At 38.3% G+C, this 22,130-nt stretch overlaps 2 protein-coding genes across 2 annotated transcripts in view; both read right to left on the minus strand.

Annotated features, from left to right (window-relative positions):
• LOC132958345 (inactive N-acetylated-alpha-linked acidic dipeptidase-like protein 2) overlaps nucleotides 1–22,130 on the minus strand; it is a 479,226-nt gene that overhangs the window by 416,735 nt on the left and 40,361 nt on the right. The window lies entirely within an intron of this gene.
• Nucleotides 170–3,221, minus strand: LOC132958335 (trypsin I-P1-like). Its single transcript, XM_061031088.1, has 6 exons — nucleotides 3,098–3,221; nucleotides 1,664–1,850; nucleotides 1,349–1,540; nucleotides 1,175–1,233; nucleotides 688–851; nucleotides 170–564 (listed from the first exon to the last, which is right to left on the minus strand). Exons 1-6 carry the CDS (start codon nucleotides 3,135–3,137, stop codon nucleotides 379–381), a joined length of 828 nt encoding a protein of 275 aa, XP_060887071.1. The 5' UTR covers nucleotides 3,138–3,221; the 3' UTR covers nucleotides 170–378.

Here is a 22,130-nt window from a genome sequence, read left to right on the forward strand (position 1 = left end):
CGCACATAGTATATCCTCCGTCAGAGAAACACATGCACGCACGCACACACACACACAAGACACATGTTGATCCGGTATCATGTATTACATTTGTTTGTTTTGACAAAATGACAAATATAAACAAATATCAATTTTTTTATTAATTTTAAAATTTAAAATTTTTCATCTTTTTATTTCTTCTGACAACACTACAACATGACTATACCTCAAGATCTCTGAAGTAATGCTTTAGTATTATTATTGTTTTCAAATGGGCTTTACATGAATACAATCAGGATTAATAATAAACAAATCAGTAGTACATTAATTTTTTTAACATTTTAAGTGACTCACTGCTTTATTAAATGATTGTCAATGTCTCTTAAATAAAAGGAAATTTCAATTAAAACAGGAAAACAAATTTCTGAGTTTGTTCAAAGCACCAATACCCGCCTTCCGTTTGATCCATGGCTTGTATTCACAGACGTCCATGAATGCAGCTGGTGCAGCGCAGGCACGATTAACACTGGTAGAATGGACCCCGTAAATCTTGCAATTGTTCACGAGTCCTCCACCAGAGTCACCCTGTGAGACAGATATGATTAGTTACAGAATTTAACATCTTATATTGAAAAACTTCAACCGTATTAAATGGTAAATCGTGTTGACTATAGGAAATGTGTAAGATAAGAAGCCCTTCAGACTCACTGGACCAACATCCACAGTATTAGATTGTCCACAGAAGACGTGAGCATAGGTCAAGGACCGAACGTATGGGTCAGGGCTCGTCTGCACATCAGCACAGTTTGCATAGTTCAGACAGTTGACGACGCTCATGTCACCACAGTGGAGTTCTATTGGTTCATCATTTCCTAGATGAGGATGGGAAGAAAGCATTTACTACAGAGACTAAAACATATTTGATTGTTTAATTTGTTGAGAAAATTGCTGAGTCATCACACAAACAAACAAAGTTTTCTTTTAACTTGAGTTTTTTTCTACTTTACCAAAAACGATCCCAAACTAACCTGAGCATGAATTAGCTGGGTTTACAAAGAGTGGAAAAATTCAGTTTCACATATTGATGTAATCACTTTCAAGTTAAAATAAAATATTTAGATGTCTTTAAACTAAATTGTGCAGTCATTTATGAATACATAATTGATCATAAGATTTAAATGAGATTTATTTTAACCTTTCGTCCCATCGGGAAACACAGTTGTGGGTCCATAACCGGCAACCCGAACAGTTTGTCTGAAATATAATGAAAGAAAACATAAAGAAATTGTTTATTTTACATTGTTTTGGTTTGTTATTATTGCTTCAAGTTTCTCCAGATTTAAACTGAAGAGGAAAGATCACAACTCACAAATTATGACGAGTCCTACATTCCTGTTTGTTAGGAAGTGCTATATATGGAATATTAGTGGGTTCTGGTAACTTCAGCAGCATGATGTCATGGCGTCCATTTCTGTCATTGTAGATCTGATGGTCTGTGATTCTCACTCCTTGTGGTGGATCTGGTGGACCTGGATGCACTCTTAAAAATGCAGTCATCGGCCTAAAAAAGAAAAAGGAACATGACTATTACTGTAGATATATTGTAATAACAGAAGTCTTTCATCTCAATTTGTTTTTGTGACAAATGTAATGTAACTGTAAAACCAAACCATCAGTTTCTTACCACCCATCCTTCCAGCAGTGAGCTGCAGTCAGAATATAGCTGTCACTGATCAGAGAGCCACCACATAAGTACTCATCTGTCCCATCAGATACTATTAACATCACATGGTACCCGCGCTCTCCATTTCCACATGGATGACCACGAATAACTCTCTTCTGCAGATCCACATCTGAGCTCACGGTGACACCTGAAAGAGAAAGTCCTCCACCAGGTGACTGGGAGTTGGAACAACAGTTGTTGGACAGAAAACATTTTTCACTCTAGAAAATTGTTCATTGACTTTGTGTGAACACTAATCATTAGTACATAACTATAGAGGAGCTACAGATGTTGAAATACAACAGTGCTAATCATCTCTTTGTCCTTCATTTGGTCACAAGTTCTCAACATCACGTCTTACTTTATGACCTGCATTGCATCTGGAAATAAATGTTGGACATCTTAAAATCTCCTGCTGATATTACCCAACATCAAGCATTAACAGGTCATAGCTGATGGATGTGTCAATGCTCTCTTAGGTATTATTTCTGCTATATGGCCATACTAGTTTTACAGATAATTCACAGCACTATCTGAAACTGTCTCTGAATCTTTTCTTTAACCTGTTGAACCTCTTCTCTCTCTCTCACTCAGTTACCCAGCAGCCATCTCTGTTCATCTAGTTCCCCTGGTCTACAAAATGTTCAGATTAGTAGCCTCTGGTCTGGGGTTACTTTGATGGATATTAATGGTTGATAATAGAGCTGTAAAATGATTGATATATATGTTTTATTATTATTATTATTTATTTAGTTATTTTTCATACAAAAACAGTTTTAGTTAGGCTTTCATTTTGAATGATTGTACGTCTTAAGTTAGGGGTGCTTTACTTCCTTGTTGAATACAAACCTACTCTTATTTTGAAATTAAATAAGGAACATCCAGTCGATCGTAGGTAATGACATTAACTAAACAACAGACAAAGAAACAGCCAAAGGGATGGTCAGAAAGTGAAATGTTTGATGTCATAAGGTTGTTTAACTTTGGACTCGTCAGCTGAGCCGTCTGCATGTGATCAATATTATAAAAAATAATGCATTCATTTCAGACCTTATTTGATCGTGGTTAACGTGTTAATGCTGACAGCTCTAGTTGATAATGAATGGATTCTCTATACATACATCATGTAGCTGGACCTGTTGTACCAGACACACAAAAGTTTTTACTGCACGTTTAATAGAACAGGAAAGTCTACAAGGTCACAAAAATATGATGTAAAGTGTCAGAATTGCTTCGTTTGAGTTTTTTTGCGTTTTCAGAAAAAAACAAATCTTCCAACATCCTACCTCTAAATCTGCGTCCCTTGGGTTTCTGTAGGATTCAGTTAACTGTACCTCAAAGGATGAAACTTTAAAAGTAAGCAGCAGACATGTAAAGAAAGAATTGACTACTCACCTGCACACAGCAAAAGGAGGAGACACTTCATATCACCCATCTCTGCGTGACTGTTCTCCTGGTGTAACAGTGATGCATTTTAAACGTTTTCACGCTGTGCTGTTGGACCTCCATCCACCAATCAACACCACGACTGTTTATCAGTACAACCCCATTGGCTAGAAGCTCTGCACCTGTGCAAATCCTCAAGCCTTCCTCCCCTCATCCCGCCCTTAACCATTCTGATAAACAGTCACATGAACATGTACTGTGTGTGGGGCCCTGTCACCAAAAAAAAGCTAGCAGAGGCGGAAGAGGTTTGGGGTGATGTGCTGGTGCAGGTGAGCACCCTGGCAGCGGAGGTTTGGTCTTATTGAATAGATAAAACAGTGACTGACTACAAAAAGCTAAATGAGGGAGTGAATAATGGATATATAAATGAATAGCAGCAGCAGGGTATTTGTGCAAATATCTCACTGTTGAGCAGATTATTATAAAGTATAAAGTTCATGTAAAATATGCATGTTATATAAATATAAATATACTGAATACTGCATTCTTAATGCATACATACTTATTGGTCTTAGATATAAAAGACGAAAGTGAGATACTCTACAATGTGCACCTACAGCATTGTTAAAGGTCTATATTAACGTCACATCATCATTGACGTCATCATTTCATATTATGTGTTTCTCTGGTGTCAGTGAAATGTCACTGTTTGAATTTTCTGACCGCCATCTCTCTTCTTTCTTCAAAATGTTTTCACTGATACCTTTCCACTGAAGATAAAACACAAGAGTTTGACGTTATATTGTTGACTTAGTAAAACATGCCCTCTAACAGTTGGACTCACAGTTGTCTCGTCAAGACAGAGAAGCTCAGGTGATGCAATACAATACAATACAAGTATGTAAATTCAAACATCCAGAGTGTTTATCAGTCGCTTGGTGTTATAGTACATCACATTATAATACATAAAACTGAAGCAGTCTACGGCTGTCCTTGTCTCTGCATTCAGTGTATCCAAATGAGTGTTTGAATTCTCACTCTGTCAGTGTGATTATACACAGGGATATTTTTGTTCACTGACTTTATTATCAGTGAGTAAAAGAAACAGTGTATAACCTCTCTTTGTATCTGTAGAATATTCTACTCACTAATATAACCACATCACGTGTGTTATGTTCAAGTTTTGCATAACTTAAAGTTTATTCAAGTGCAACGCTTGAGTACACGTTTGACCTATTTTATATTACTGTGATGGTGCAAGGCTCGATGACATGGTCTTGCAAGTCTAGGTATTTTAAGATAAAATAGATATTACCAGTACTTAATTTAATTTCAGACATGTCACAGCACCAACTTTTATCATTGGTATAGCCAATGGATGGATGGAGGGAGGGATGGATGTTTTATTATATTCCTTTCTTGAGAAAGCTAAGAGGTTTTTATTGGGGTATCACCTTTGTTAGATGGATTTATTTGTTGAATAAAAAAAAAAAAAAACTTTTGGATTATACAGCTAATTGAATATTCTTGTTTTCAATAAAAATAGACATTAAACATTTCCTCGATGTTTTATTTTAAAATACTGAGACTTTTTGTTTGTCTGACAGAGTTGACAAAAGTCCTCAGCTGCAGAAAAAATGTATTTCAGGAAAAAATAAATCACTTGGAGGTTGGCCCGTTACAGGGTTTAATAGCCAAGACTCTGATCTTTTAAAATATATTTTCTCAGCATAATTGAAGAGAAAAAATAATTCACAGAAAAAAGGTTTCTTCCCCAATTCTCAAGAATGGGTGCTATACTTCCTACTGATTTTTGGTGTTATGAGCAACTGTAGCAAAGTATTTCTGATTCTGCAGTCCAAACAGTGCTAATTATTTGTATACTTGTCATCTGTTTCTCACTCTTTACCCACTTCCTTAAATAACAATTATTAGATTTCAGTGAGGTAAAAAAATGGATGTGTATTCATTATATATGTGCATGGCCATTCCTTGATTTGAGCAAGAGGTTGTGCTGTTCTGCTGCAGAGGTTCTGCTCAACTGCATGAGGAATAATGTAGGTTAAAAAAAACAGTGGAGTGCAGGGGTCGTTATTTATTGATTGCTCAAGTGCAGGAAAGGCCCTTAGGCCTTTTTTAAGGTACATTCTGAAAGAGACTACAGAGAAAGAAGACGCAGATACTAAAAAATAAACACTGGTTGAAAGATAAAGTTCAAGAAATATGAGCACAAAGAGAGAGAGAAAAAACAATCAAACCCATTAGTTAAAGGTCACATATTATGCAAAATACAGATGAAAATGTTTTTGAGCACTAATATGTGTCCCTAGTCTGTCTACAAACCCCCAATTTATGAGAAAAGTCCATCCTCTCCTTCTTTTGCCTGTCCACTTTTCAGAGTTTGGTGGGCAGTGTTATGGACTGGAATAACTCAGAGGAGGAACCAAGTGCAGAAACCAAAAGACTATTTAATTTAAACAAAAAGGCAACTAAAGGGGCAACTAAAACTGTCCTATCTCTCAGTTAAATGCACAAAAAGCCCAAAAAATAAATATTTAAAAAAAAAGGCAACTAAAACCTACAAAATGAAAAATCCCAAAAAGGGTCAAAGAAGGAGACACTAGGAATCATGAGGTATCACAAGGAAAAACTGACATCTGACATGGAAACAACTAACAACACCGACAAACTGCAATGAACAATGACACAGAAGGGAAGAAACACAGAGACTAAATAGACACGGGGGTACTCAGACACAGGTAAAGGCAATGAGGGCAATCACACTGGAGGGAAACACACAGAGGCAGAATAAAATACAAGAAACACTGAGGACAACTATGAAATAAGTCAGGAAACACTGAAGACAGAGAACTGGAGAATGTAACAAAACACACTAGAACATAAAGAAACACTAGGATACAAAGTTACAAAATAACACACGAAACTCTAAAGACTAAACTAGAAAACACACAAGGGAGACACCAGGGAAGAATGAGCACTAAAACAATATACAGTTTAGATAGTTTTTCATCTAAACTCTGAAAAACTAAACCAAACAAACCAAATCATGACAGGCAGGGTGGGATGAGATTAAAAAAAAGAACAGATGAGGCACACTTTCAAGTTGAAGATGAGACGATGGGCCAAAATGAAACGGTTTCCAACCTGGCCTAACCTGTGGCTTTCTTTCATCTCTAATTTCTCTCTTTTCTTGCTTTTTTTTTTTCTGTTCCCTTAGCGACAGGCTTTAATTATTGATTTTTTTCCTCTTAAGCCCTGACATGTCTGCCTATTCCAAAGCTGCCACTTTTCACATTTTAATGTGCCTGACAGCACGCTGAAGGCTTGTAATTGATATTTGGCTCTGCAGTTAATCACAGCCCCGACAGAGAGCTATGTCTGTCTGTGTGACTAACACGTGACACTGACTCTGAGTGGGCTGAGATATGTCAGGTTCGTTGGCCTTGATTTTTATTTCTGATTAGTAGAAAAACAAAACAATCCAGACCAACCAATAGAATGAAAGGAAAAAATAAGGCTAGCCAGGTACTATCAATAAAAAATAGAGGCAAAAGTTGGTTTGAAAAAGTTTCATCATGTAATATCAAAATTAGTAAGAGGGGGTTTATTTTGAGTCCTAAAGCAAACCTCCGACAGAAGAATGTTATCAGCTGTGTTCAGACTGATGTCTTGAAGTTGTTGCTCAATATAATATTCTACTGTATTTGAAGTATTTCCTGTGATTTCTTAATTTTATGCCATCATTTATGACATCATTATAGTCAACAAAGAGTTGCGGAGAACTGGTGATATGGCAAAATTGCTTCAATGACTGAAATAGTGAGACAAGCGCCCAGAAACAGACAGCATTTGTGTACCATAATGTTCTTGAAAGCCCGGAATTCACCTAAAACAATATGATTATTTAAAGGTAGAGTCAGTAGCCTTTTTTGCATTGCAACAACATTCAAACTGGGCCCCTCCTCCTGGGCTCATCGCACCCAGAAGCGCACACTCACTGCAGGACGTAGTGTGTACATTTACTGCTTATATCTACACTGTAAGATACCGCACACTAGCTCAAGCTAACCATCGGTGTTTGGCACCTGCCTGTCCATTAGAAATCAGGCCAACTCTGTGTTATGGAACAAGCTTTATCCGCTTGGCGCTTCGCCTCACTATGATTATATTGTCTCTTCTTTGCCACTATGTTGAAGTCTGTCATATTTGCCAGTTTGAATCACATCCAATCGCTGAATTGTCTCCCCTCCTTAACTCACCAGTGTGCTGTCATTGGCTGGTGGAAACACACCAGCTCTTAGCCAAGACACGTCCCGTTTCAACCGAAAAAAAAAAAGCAAAACATGACAATCCAGGCATGGGACAGGCTCTCTGCAGACAGTCACCACCACACATGTACGGAGGCCCATAAGCGATGATTAAGCGTTGTGTTGTAATACTCAAAATCAGTCTTGGTCTCAAGACCACTCTGTGAAGTTTTAGTCTCGGAATTGAAAGCATTTTTACCAGGTCTTGTCTATATCTCAGACTAGGTGGACACGGATTTTCAAGAACACTGCTTTCTAAAAGAACAAATAAATACAGATGTATAAGCTCTTTGCATATCCCTGTCAGTAAGTCTTTGCCTGCCATGACATCTTTTAGTATGATCTTTTCATCCCATGACTACCTTTAATCCAGAGTGAATTGTCTCAGGTAGAAGGAAAAAAATATTATTCTGGCTTTCCTCTTCTACTTTAAAAAACAGATTTCGTCACACATGCTATAGAAGTTCAACCTGGACTTTGGTGAAATTGTCAATAACACAGCAATCTTCAATTTAGTCCACTTCACAGACCCTGGCTGCCAAAAGTATCACAAAAACAAGATTTCTTAGCTCCCATATCCCAGATATTCTGGCGTCACATAAGTGGGAGGAAGTTGTGACAAATGGGTACATAAACTGCTGTCAAGACGTACAGCCTTGCACCCGAAGACATCCTTTCACACCCACTTGCCTTATCTATGTTTGCAAGCAAACATCTAGAGATGAAGATGGATTCATTACAGCCTTAAATACTTGAGGTCTGTGACACAGAGAAGTGTACTCTGAGAAGCTGACACTTATTCTCCCTGGGGCTTGTCATTGCTGTGCATGATCTGATACACTTCTTGCTGAAATTGGCCCCTTCTAATGCAACCTGTACTGTATGCTTGACTTTGCTTTTTTTTACTGTCTACAGTTCATGCTTGCCGCCCACAGAACTTTCTGAACATTGCAAACTTCATGCTTAAAAAAGACCAAATGTGCAGCTGGCAAAGGCCTCCTCAGGTGTGTTCATGCATCAGAACTCTTTGTTTGACAACCTGCTTTTTGCTGCCGACTGAGTTTCACTGTTGCTTTGTGGATGATAGTTTAGTACTTATTTGAGATCTAATCCATATTTAAATACATACATATAATGTTATGATGTACAAGATACACAGTTGTTGGCGTAATCCACGGACATGGTTTCCTGCTGCTCTGAATGAGACGTAACAAGACCTTTGCAAGACTTGGCCAGGCCTCTGACGTATCAGAGCAAAGCATGGAGCGCAGTTGTAGGACACGCCCACCCGGAAACTCACTGACATTTCCCTGAGGCTGCAAACAAAGCAGGGAGAACAGTGGGAATGTGGGGAGGGGGGGCCTTAAAGAGACAGCAGCTGAAGTTAACCCTTTTGAAGTGGAGGCTGAAATGAGGGATTCTACTGATGCCAGTATCAGATAAATAAGGAGGTGTTTGAGCTACACATTTTATAACATTACTCAATAGGTGTCCCACGCTGATAGTAAGTATTTGGTTCAGCCTTGACATGTATGTTCATATGGATTAGTAACTTATTGAAGGATTAAATTAATTGATCTCCATATTTTTACTGTTTTTACTGTCTGTTTTAATCGCCTTTCCTATTTGTTTGGAGCCCATTAGACCAAATCAGTACATAGCGCTGTGTGAATGTATGCAAAGAATATTCATTATTACCACCTTTTAAATGTTTTTTTGTCAAAATATAGGAAACTGGTAAGATTTCCTTTTGCTGCAAACGTGGCTTGGAAATTAGAAATAAGTTAATACAGTAAAGTAAATAACTCATTCAACTTTTAACATAATTATTTATTCGTTTTAATGAATGACAGGCCCTGTGTGTGAAACAGTAGTGTTCATCATAAACTGTGTTACAACACATCAACAGGTTGAATGATATACTTGTTGTGTAATCTATACGTAATGTTGTGCTCGAAATCCTCCATTGGGTTTAGAGGTATTCTATAAAGAGAAAATGCAGATAACCTCCAGACAGTGCAGTGAGAGCTAAGGAGAGTTAAGCCACTTTAACAAAGGAGTAACATGAAGGGTTGAACAAGAGTGACTTGGTTAGGAGAACTGGCTAAAACCAGCAGAAGTGAGCCATTATTAGAGCGGCCCAAGACATTGTGTATAATTCCCAAAAAGGTGGAGCCCATTATCAAAAATCCCCATGGCAACCAGACTCAGAAAAAAATAATCGGCCCTTCAGAAAAAGGAAAACAGTAAGCAATTGCATTGAATTAGCAGTGAGAAACTTGATTCACTGTTTGCAGAAACTAGAACAGCTCCAGGGCCTTCTATTCTCAAGTTGCTTTTTGGGGGACTTTAAGGGGTTTAATCGGGGTCTCTCAAAAAGGAGTTAAGATTTATCTTTTTACCCTGACCTGGACTTCTTAACTAAACACAACAAGTGCTTTGGTACTTTTCCCATTTCTGACATTCCCACTGCTATGCCACAAACCTGATCTGAGTCACACTGTAGTCCATGTGACCCTGAGCTTTTGACTCTGGCCAGCTCCATTTAGTAATTATGACTTGAGGAAAGGGAAGTGGAGCCCCATGGCGACATGCAGTGAGCTAGCACTAAAGCAGTGTCAGACAGGAGATAGGTTTCCTCAGGTACAGTCAGTTGCAGTCTTTATTTTGACCAGCGTGAATTGCTTCAAAACAACACAGTTATTCTTTCTTCATCGTTCAAAATCCTGAGTTAAGTACTCCTTTGGAACGATAGCATTAATGATTAGATGCTGCAGATAGTTAAGACTAATGACTGAGAGAAAACCATAAACTCAAAAACAATTAAGCCAGATCTTTTATTATTTTAGACCATTGAAAAGCGTGCACTGTGTGATATTATTAAAAAAAATTATACAGCATGGCATAAGCTTTTATAGTTAATACTACTAGGTAGCAAGAGACCTCAGTTCAAGCCTCATCTGTGAAATGTATCAGTGGTATGAAAACTTTTTTTTGATCTTATGACCTCTTCAAACAAACACAATCTCTACTGGAAACCACTCTCCTGTTGGCCCCCAGACTGGCCTCCACTCATAGTTGAGTCTACTTAGACTTTTTTTTCATTGTCAAGTGTGTACTTTTAGATCATTACTTTTCTATTATATTTGACCATGGATTGTATTTACGTCTCTTTCAGAAAAGCTTCAAGGGGGATCCATTCGTCCATTTAAAGTTACTTTCCCAAATAACTTACTTTTTTAATGCAGTAACTCAGTTACTTTTTGATAGTAGTAACTAACTGTAACTAGTTACTAATTTTCAGTAACGTGCCCAACACTGTACAAGCCTATCATCAAAATAAAGACTCCAAAGAATTTCTAAAGTGGATTATTTGAGGGTCCAGAATATGTCAACAGTGAGTTTAAAGACCTTTATGTTTGAATAATGCCGACAAGGAAAATGAGGCAAGAGGGCAGAAAGACAGTCGATGAGTAACTGTGATTAATTTATATATGCCACAGTACCATTGGATAAGAATGCATATTGCTCCTGAAGAGATTATGTCACCTTTATCAAATCATATACCTGAAATGTCAGAACATTAAATAAATGTCACGGAAAATGAAAGAGTGACTTAACCACCAAACCACGGACACAGAGACATTATCAAAGAGCTCTAATGTTTTGAACCTTTGCTTCAGGGTTATTTCTGTGGACTGTCTGAACAACATTGTCAATGAGACAACGACTTAATAAATGAGTTAATGACTTAGATCAGATATTGTCTCTTGCAGACAGTCTCTATCAGAACTCCTTTCACTGAGTGAATTCAATATTCTAGTTCATGTGCTTTGAAAACGAGAAGTCTGAATGAAATATTGAAAACAAAGACAATTCACTGCTTTGTCTGGTGGCCAGAAACTCCATTACAGACAAAAAAGCATCAAATAAATCCCTAAATTAGACATTAGCAGGTTTTTTTCCACAGTTGAGTTCTGAAATATACAAGTCAGTTGCTGCCAAATTCTCCAATTCTCTTTTTACTGCAGATGAGTTGAGTTTCAATGTCCCAAACCTAACCATCTATAGTGATGGAATTCATTTTCAATCTGGTTTTGTGAAACAAGCTTTTAACCCCTAATCCTCCACTTTAAGAAGATATCACCCAATTGGAATTTTTTGTCAGTGGTCGCTTTTTATGTCTTTTTGTCTTTTTATTTACCCAACATAATTCACTCTTGGGTGTCTTTCACTGACACTATGTCTATGTTCCATAATTGAACACACACACTAATCGCGCACATAGGTGTTACATACACACTAACACATTCTCTTCCAATTAAATAATTGGCTTCTCACACTTTGCCAAAGCAAGACTTTAAAAATGTTTTCAGTAAACACCTGGGGACCTGAAGCACTTTGCATGTCATATAAAATGTCAAACACTGTCTAAAATCACTGTAACAGAGGCTATAAAAAGCCTCATTCAATCACAAAGGAACATTGTGTTCCACCACTTCTCACATGGATTGGTGAACGAGAAATATTTGATGTGGAAAGAACATTGATATGTTAAAGGTGAATGTAAATAAAGGCCGCTGTGGAAAAATAGGCAGGATTGAAAGAAATGAGCCATGAAAATATAACAAAAATCAAACAGGAATAAAAATATATTTTAGTTAAAAGCTCTGAAAAATAAAAGAAGTACACCTGAAATTGAGCTGATATAGTCATGGTCAATAATTAAGTTGCATATTTATCTTCAATTTCTCACAAGGAAAAAGGCATAGTAAAACCTTGACAGACTTTAATGACAGAACATCTGAGATATCCTGACTACTAACTTCTCTTCAAGGCGAAAAGTCAAGTTAGTGAAAAGAACATTTTAACTTCACAGCATACAATTCCAGTCTGTGAAACCTTCATTAATTCCTCGTAGCTGTTCAAAGGCTGAATATGCAACATTTAACACATAAACACACTCTGTGAGTCATGACTGTCTACAATGACTGTGACACCCGAGTCCCGCTGTCTGTTTTGTTGTCTGAGCCGTGTTTACAGTGTCGAGACGGCTGGCCGGCTCATCCCCTTGCATGAAGAAGTTGTTTAATTGAGGGACTAGAGAAAAGAAGAATAACAAACTGTACTCACTGCTTATTTGAATGTCACGTAAGCGTTTCTAGATCACGGTCATTTTGTGTAAATCACATGCAGTGTGAAGATATGAACAAGCCCCGCCCACTCAGGGATTCTGTATGTATCGTCAAAAGAACAGGTTGTCTTTGCATCTGAAGGAGACTAAACAGACTTTCCAAACCTGGCCTAAAAAGACATTTAAAACAACCAAATCAACTTAGTGATGCATATCATTTCTTAATTGAACTCAGAATCGTTTTTCCATGATGTTTATCATTACTCGTTAGCTGCTTTCTCTGTCCCTGATAGTGAAACAGGGTAGGAAGGGGCGGGGGGACGTGTGGGGGAGGGGGGAGCTCGAAAGACAGAGGAGGACAAAGTCCGAAGCTGCGCCAATTAACATTAAATGGGATTTATCACCACATGTAACGTTTCGGTCTCTCACCCTTCATCAGACAAAGGAGCTCGAAAGAGAGCATTTGTTTTGATCTAAAATTCTGCTCTGCAAGTCGCATAGTGAGCCTTTAGAGAAGAAGTCAAACTGAAAGATATCAGAATATAATAAGGGCTACCAGCTGCCATAAATGTCCCCCTGTATCTCTCTCACCTTTATCTATTCACCCTCATTCTCCTCCCCTCTCATTTCATTCTCAGGTCCACTTCCCTCCATTTCCTCTGCTCTGTACTGAGCAGTGCGTTGACCTGAACCATGCAGCGTGGATTGCCTCTGCAGGTCAATGTGGAGGTTTCATTGCCGAAGCCCCGTGACTATTCCTGGAGGTGCAGCTCCACTGTGATTGATGCTTTACAAAACATTTTTTCACAGTTGTGACATTTCAACAAAAGCAACATGTTCTGAACTTTCCATTTGCTGGGTCTACCTACTTGTCTCCCTCTTCACTCGCCACAATCTTTCCCTTGCTTACCTTTTTGTTCCTTCCTGCACCTCTAAATTCCACTTCCCCCTTCAGAGCTTTCCTCAATCTCCCTTCCTGGCTTCCGATTCTATATTTCTCAAATACTCGGAGTTCCACTTCCATCCTTTGTTTTCACAAAAACTTTGTTCTTGGAACAGGGAAAGGTGGGAATGATTGTCTGTTTTTTCCCCCACAAACAGCAAATGTGTCAACCATTGATTCTGTATCTACATTATGTCTGATTTATTCAAAGTACTGTTGCATTATATCCAGTAAATAATTTAAAATCAACATCCAAGTCCTATCCATAATACTCAAGTTCCAGTAGAGCTTTCATGTCCCTGACTTGGTTTTTCCCTGTGCCTTCAAACCAAAAGCAATGTGGATGCCTTGCATTTAATTAAAATTCCATTGTTGAAGAAAGAGAGAAACTGTTCCAGTAAGCGTGTCTCCATTAGTGGAACCTCAGCTCAGGTCATATTTGTACAGGGATAAAGCAGTGTTGACCGACTTTTCAGTTTCATGTTTTCAACTCAAGCACATCGTTTCTTAAACTTATATAGCCTAGCAATTTTTTTAACTTATCTGAAGAAATAGTTGTTCTTCGATTACAACTATTTATGAAACACACAAACTGTGTTGTATTTACGTTCTAGTGTTTTACTACTGTAGTCACATTGTATTCACACCCAATATTTCACGTAGTATGATTTTGAATTTACTAAGTCTGCCATCTGCTGTCCCCCCCTCCCCTCAGACAGGGTGGTTCTATTATCCTGTTCATCTATCTAAAACATCTGGCCTCTTTTTTCATTCTAAGTAGACTGCCCTCCACTCCACAACTGTCCACGCTGACCTTTGCACAACTACTGCTGCACCTCGGTCCATAAACAATGGGGCAAATCTTTGACTTTTCTCTCTCAGGAAATTTCTCATGTATTCTTTTGACCCTTTTAACCCTTACCCTCAAAACTGTCAAATACCACAGACATGTTATTATTCTTTTCGATTATGAAATTGTAGAGTTTTAAAACATGATTTTTCAATGATGTAAATCTAGTTGTCTGTTATTTAAATAGTTGTGAGTCACATTTTCATTCTCTGCATTCTCTCCTGAAATACTTTTTAAATTACATTTAAAACCAGTGAAGGTTATTTAATTATACCCATTCATATTTGCTTTTATATTTCACTCATTAATACAAGACGAGTTGCATACTTTCCTGTACAATGACTTTGATGGGAGTTAAAATCCTTGAACGATCACAGGCCTCCTGATGTCACCTCATTCAAGCAGGCAGTAAAGACTGTGAATTCAGTGCATGCTTGTCCTGACCCCCCCCCCCCCCCCCCCCCCACACACACACACACACACACACACACACACACGCACACACACACACACACACACACACACACACACACACACACACACACACACACACACACACACTGCTCTGCCATACAGATGGCGAGCTTTCTGTAGCACTACTGGCCATGTTTCCACGGAGGTTTGTGTATTGGCAGAGCATTTGTGTGGTCGTGTGTGTGATGTGTGAGAACATATGTCAATGTCATGCCACCAGATCTAGGTAGTAAATTTTCCATCATGACTATCAGTATGATTAAATAGAGGTACCTGGCCACATCCATCATGACATATAATCACTGAGAAGGTCACACAGGTCAGGGACAAGGGGAGGAAGCTAATGGAGTAGATACAGTCAGTGTACTGCATAAGGACATGTTGTGTGTACTGAATTAAAACTCTTAATTCAAACTACTTTGAAGGGTTCCAAACCACAAATATTTCTATGAATCCAGGAATCTGTGTGTGTGGGTGTGTGTTTGTTAGTCAAGTTTCTACACAACCATTCGTCCGCAGGATGACAGAATTGGCAGGTGAATAAAAATTGAATAGTTGAATAAAAAAAGGGAGTGAAAAGCTCTTGTATTGTTGACACTCATCATGTCAACCCCAGTAAGTTATAATCAATCAGCATGGACTAGGCATACATTTCTGTAACACACTTTCATCTTGACTTTGACTGCTTAAAGTAAGAGTACTATCACATTTTGGGTGCATCAAACTGCCTATAATTCACCTATCTCCTCTAAAAAAGGTCGTTATACGCCATCACACAAGCAAAATACGTCCAACACCATTTTTTTTTGCAATGAGTCCCCCATATAGCCTTGTACATTAAGCTATAGCTAAAGATTTTACAACACTTTCCCACATGTTGAGGCTACATATCTATGGAGTTAGCTTGGGGACATGCCCAAGTCCATTAATTGAAACGCCTGGTTTACCTTCTGTTATTTCTGATGCTGACACTGTTGTTGGTTCAGACATTAGGGACACATACAAAGCTGTATTAGTGCTACTCTTAAACAATACAGGTGTTTGAGTAATGACAAGTGTTGAAGCAGGTATAAGACACTGCAAAAACCAAGCTGCAACCAATGATGTTGAAAAAATGAAGCCAAAGCGAAAGTGCTAGAAATTGCATGCAGTAGTCCCATACAAACCCCTTATTAAAATATACATTTTTGAATGTCAGAAATAAAACAGTGTAGAAAAAAACAAAACGATTTGGATCTGAAGGCTCATTTCTTTATCCAGACAAACTGTACAGGGTTTTGATTTAATGAAGGATAAGAGTTATTAAGACAACATTTCCAATATGTTGACCGCAATTGATTGCTTAAAAAGTCCACTTAAAACCAATTAGTAATGCCACTGAGACTACACCCATATAATGTCTATGCTCAAAGCTATGGCCCTTTCCAAATTGTCACAGTTCAGTAGGCAGTAGTACTTTTCAGTATGGAGTTTCAGTATACTGAACTTTCGTGGTCATTCAGTATGCATCTTTTGGGTCCACCTCAGTATACTGAACATTTCAGTATGGATACTAACTTCCGGGTTTCATGCAGTATGGATCAGATGCGTGCTTTCAGGAAATGAATTGTATTTTACCACCCACAATGCTGTGCGAAATTCAACGTAAATCGTCACTTCACGTCCGCCTCCAAATCAAAACAAACGAGCGTGGATTAATTGAATCAATTTTTTATCTAGAGTTAAAGTCCCAACTGAAATCGCTACTTTTAATTAACAACAGAAAATATAACAAATGTCTGCATTATTATGAAACCTTTCTCCCTCTATTTAAATAATGATTTCACTATTTAAATGCGTCTTTATTGGTTTATTTTATTTTATATTCTGTATATTACTGTCTTTCATTTCTACTTTTCTTTATGAAGGCTACTCTATGTTATTTAGTTATTTAATCTGTCTTTTACTTGATTTACATTGTGATATTGTTTTTTGTTTACCTGACTGTATATGCGCATTACTCTTCTTGAATAAAGCTAAAAAAAATAAATTAAAAAAAACGGGTGAATGCAGCCGGTTCGGGTAACGTAAATGACGTCACTTCCTTACTGAATGAATCAGAAGAAGTAGGAACAAATATCTGCCTACTGTGTGTGCATACTGAATAGTAGGTACTAACAGTATATACAGCACGGATAGTACGTACTGCCTACTGACAGATTGAGTAGGTACTTGGCAATTCGGATACAGCCTATGACTGTGCTCAAAACACAGGAAACAGGAAATGATCGGATGTAATCAATTATCTTATTTTTCTTCGGGAGTCAAGGAACTACCTACAGTATCCCACAAACCATTACGAATAATACCGCTTCTTCTTAAATGCTACTTTTGTAGTTGTTGTCGTGTTTATACTGTTACTAAAAGTGTTGTACTATGTTGTAGTTTGCGTTGAATATATGAATACCATTCACTGTGGCATGACAAAGTTATTATTGCATTTCATGTTAGCTAACTAACTAGCTATTCTGCTAGCTAAACGAGACATTGCCATGGTAACAGTGAGCTCAACCAATCAGAGACATCGCCGTGGCCACTCAATGGTCGTGGGTAGTGTAGTTATTTTTTTCTGATATTGTGAAAACAGCATGTTTTCTTTAAACGAAGTTGATATCATACAAACTTGAGTCTTCTACAGGAGCATGAATCATCGTTTCACACTCAGGTAGCTTGAGCAAGTCTACCTTGGATGGTTATGACATTATCGCTAATAATCAAATCCACTATGGACAAAATTTATGGAATTTTTACTTCTGGAACCACATTGTTGAGTCCTATAGTCCACTCTTGCAGCTGTGGGGATGAGGGATTCCATCTCTGCATCTTTTCGCAATCTTTTTGCAGATTACCTGTTTCGGTTGGCTTCATTAGGATTTGAACTCCTGTAGCCATTGGGGTGGTTGAGGTTGTACTTGACCGTTTATGGATGCTCAAGGAAAAGCTTTAAAGAAACCAGTTGATCTAGATTCCAACTCTCCGCAAAAAAAAAGGAAGCTTGATTTATGTTAAGTTGTTCGAACTGTTCTTGTTTTATCCAGAGCCAGAGCCTGTGATCCATCGAGGCAGACTGTTTGTCTTTAAAACAAGTGAAACGACACAGAGGCCAACATTGTGAATTCATGCATACTGTTGACACTTCTATCATAGAATCTTTGTTACTAGCCACATCATATAAGATCAATACGCTCTCTTTATTTACTATGGATGTGGTCACTCAAGGTTGGAGTGTCTTAGGTTTCAAAGCAAGTTGGCTTACATCATTTAAAAAAGTGTATATAATTTAATAAAAGCAATTATAGAGCATATGTGTACAGCATGAATAGCTATAATCAGGCAGACGGTATCGCTCTATTAAATGCACTTCGTCCAGTCATGCAAATAGTTTCTTCCCTTGCGCTGTGCGCAGCCTGAGCAAACTTGTATGATTCACTGCTATGTTTCTCATGTGGACTAACTGTCTCTGTTTTTATTTCTTCTTCCTTTTTATTTATATTTATATTTATATTGCCTGTTTTTTAAACTCACTGTCCTGTGTCCATGTCCAATTGTACTGTCTACCTCTTGCAAATGTTTTCCAATGTGGTTTTCATGCTACAAATGGCAATAAACTGAACTGAACTAAACTGAATCCATGTTTTACTAAAGGAGATCTTTCTTTCCTTTCCTTTAGGCCAAAGGTTCCCAACCTTTTGACATGAAATCGGTCAAGGCCAAGATATGGCTTTTTGTTATCTCTGTTAACACTTTCATATGCATTTACACTTCGAGCATGTCAAGCAAAATATGTCATGCTCCTTCGATTTCTTTATTGGCATTCTTTTTTACAACCTATCGATGTTTGGCCTTGCAGCTAAAGCAACGCCATGTCAGTACAGATGATGCTGGATGTTCATTCTCTGTACTTGCAGCACTTCCCTTACATTTTAGGCTGACCTCTAAAAGAAAGGCACAGAATACTTAATTTAAAGGGATACTTCACCCGTTGAAACATGAATCTGTATTGACATTGGGTCATATATGAAGTAGAAATGTGAAATACATTTTGAAGTTGGTGCCTTCTTGGCCGAGAAAAGGCAGAAAGTTTATTTTTGGCTCATGTGGATGAAAGACACACAAATCCCAGAATGCACAGCACCGCAGGCCACTCCCACTAAGGTCCTCTAGTTCACAATCAGAAATACTTTATAGGCAAACAGTGAGAGCACCGACACTACCAGTCCGCCCTGGCTCGAGCCGGCCCCGGCTCTGAGCTGGCCGGCGGTGGCCAGCAGCCGCAGCAGCCAAGACACAAGACCGGCCTCTCGGCAGCAGCCGTCTCGCCGCTATATTTATATTTTTTTGCCATTATCAGCTTTCTCTATAGAGCCTGTTAGCATAGCTTCCAAGCAATATGGCGGACGTTAAGTTTTGATTCTGGGAGTGAGTTCCCACCCATTGATCTGTGATTGATCTGTAGCTTCAGTGGTTGAAAATATGAGGAACTAGCATTGTAGTTTCCCCCCCACTATCCGCAACAGCTTCCAGTGACGCAAAAAACATAATTTTGCATTACTGGAAGCTCCTTTTCAGACTCAGAAATACAAAGATTTCCCATCTCAAGGGAAAATGAGGGCGGGATGCACGACCATTCAAAAATACTACCAGGTTTCTAATGATACAAAGCTTAATGCAAATGGGTGAAGTATCCCTTTAAGCAATGTACTTAATTCATATGCATCATCTTTTGTTATTGTTTTGATTGAGAGCCCCCTGGTGGCTGAATCTACATGTTATATATTTAAGTTAGTCACATGCTGCAGTGAAGCAGTCACAACAGAGTCCGAGGATTTTGTGTTGCTGCTGAATGTTTTTTCTGCTACGCATCTGCCTTGGAGATCATTTGTCTGTAAGTTTTATGTTTAGATCATTACACAACTGTCAAGCTGTGAAGAGAGAATTCATGTTACAAACACATTGTGCTTTGCTAGCTAATAAATAATAATAATATAATATATATATATAATATATATAATACCTAATATAGTAGTTCACAGTTTTTGTTCAGTGCTTTGATAGCATGTAGCTTTGTGTGGATTTAACAGCATTTTTATGCAGTTCTGTGCTTGCTTGTATTTAGATACCTTTGTAAACATATACATGTTGTCTGCACTGACCTATTATTATTATCTTTGTGATATTGCAGTTTAAAGACAAGGTTGGTAATTTTTGAAAATGATTTTGAAAGTAGCATTCCCTCAGTGCTCCGTCTACACCCTCCCCCTCCCCTCTGTGCCCCCTCAAAAGCCACGCCCCTCATTTACATGCATGAGCTGTTACTCCAGAAGCGGACCTCAGCTCATCGCTTACATTGTGTAGAAATGACGTCGTCTCATGTCTCATTTAGCGGTAAGTAAACACTAAACTTTATAACAAAACATAGAAAGAAAAATGTGACTATTTTACTACTTACAACGGTCAATGACAAACTCACAGTATAAACTCTGTCATCAGTGACGCGCTTTGAGAGTGGGCTAGTGCACGCAAGGGATAGAGAACGAGCAGGGAGACAGGGAGTCGTGATTGGTTCATCAGATTGGTACGTTGTGGCAGACCTGGCAGCAGGTCGAACTGCTACGGATGACGGATTTTCTTTGTTCCTTTTTCAGAGAACATGAGTTATTAATTTCTGTCAGGACCTAAAGACAATTTCAACCCATATCTTAAAAAGTGGATCTGGAGAAAATTACCATCCCTGCCTTTAACAAACTAATATCAAAAAGCAAAGAAAACTCCGGTAAAATGCAGGAAAAGTCAAGTCTTCATAGTGCAGCAGCTGACTCTGTGCCTATCTGTGTCTGATTACATACACACACGTTTATTGCAAAGACGGTTAAAGCAAACCGAGTCACAAATATCACACACTCAATTGTTAATTTGTGTTTTTTTGTGTTCTTGTTAATGAAATGATGGGCCCTGCCACACACAGCAAGTATAATTACTATACTATTGTGAGACTATTCTGGTATCTTTAATGATTGACTTTCATAATCACACTCCATCCAATTATCTAATTAAAGAAAGTCAAATATGCAAAGTTTGTCCTTATTCCTTGTAGTGACTGTTGGCTTATTTTCAGGTTTTTTTTTTTCAGATGTATTTTTGGGCTTCAAATGTCTTTATTTTAAAGATAGGGCAGTGGATAGAGTTAGAATCCAGGGAGAGAGAGAGTAGGGAATGGCATGCAGGAAAGGAGCCACAGGACAATTCAGAACCCAGGGCCGTCTACTGTCGAGGACTTCAGCCAGTGTGCACACACACTAACAACTAGGCTACCAGCGCCCCCTTTTTTAAAAAAAAAAAACAGAGTGCTTGAACTTACTTTATGAAATACAAAATTGGACAATATCCACTACAGATCCACAAAATGCACCCTGTTCAAACGCTTAAGAAGACTTCATTAAGTTTGAGGCTCTGGACAGGGAAGGCAGTATCCCCACATCAAATTACAGTTACAGCGCCTTTAAATTATCCCTTGATTACAAAGTGTCAAGCATTTCCCTTTTTAGCTTTAGAAGGAGCTTTTCATTAACTCACCAGTTTTGAAAAATAACCACACCTACACATTCATGGGGCAACGTCGTGTCCCCGACAGGGACACAGCCTAAGCAAGTTTCAGCCTGCTGACCTTTCCTTTGTTACTCTGTCCTCCAGAACCGCAACATTATTACACATAGAGCAAATGGTAGCACAGAGAGAAAGGGTGAAATACATAGCCAAGAATAGACTGTGAAAGAAAGAGGCAAGCCCTCCCTCCCCTCTTTATAGTAAACTCCCTGATGACAGAGTGAATGAAATTTAGATAAGACTTTTACGCTTGACCTGTTAACTCCCAATGACATGGAAACAGATTGTAGCTGCAGGAGGGGAGGAAGGTACGGAGGGCAGAGAGAGGGGAGGATAGAGAGGGAATATGAATGATGTAGGTGAATGAGGAAGTGGAATAATAAAGAAGAGGTATTGGAGACAATGAAAGATAGTGATGATGACGGAGGGATTGGGAAGAGATTAGAAAAAAAGAAGAGATGATGGGATCAAAAGAGAGAGGCTAATGATAACCTCCCCACACTATTGAATTTCTCTCCTGGGGGGAATGTGCTTTCACTTTGTCACAAGAACAGTGACATCAAACATGGCAGATGGCTAAAACATCATTTGTTTATGTTGAAGGAATTTTACAGTTTTAAAGCAGCTGCACATTGTTTCACTCCTCTCAGTGTTAACTACAAGGTCAGCTC

This window comes from Labrus mixtus, chromosome 3 (assembly GCF_963584025.1).
Source record: "Labrus mixtus chromosome 3, fLabMix1.1, whole genome shotgun sequence".
In the NCBI taxonomy this organism is placed as follows: domain Eukaryota; kingdom Metazoa; phylum Chordata; class Actinopteri; order Labriformes; family Labridae; genus Labrus; species Labrus mixtus.

Excerpts from the sequence above, each read along its gene's own strand:
- LOC132958335 (XM_061031088.1), bottom strand. The coding sequence starts at position 3,137 with ATGGGTGATATGAAGTGTCTCCTCCTTTTGCTGTGTGCAG. Across the intron at positions 1,851-3,097 it reads CCTCCTTTTGCTGTGTGCAG|GTGTCACCGTGAGCTCAGAT; the intron begins GTGAGTAGTCAA and ends TTTCTCTTTCAG. Across the intron at positions 1,234-1,348 it reads TGTAGGACTCGTCATAATTT|ACAAACTGTTCGGGTTGCCG; the intron begins GTGAGTTGTGAT and ends ATTATATTTCAG.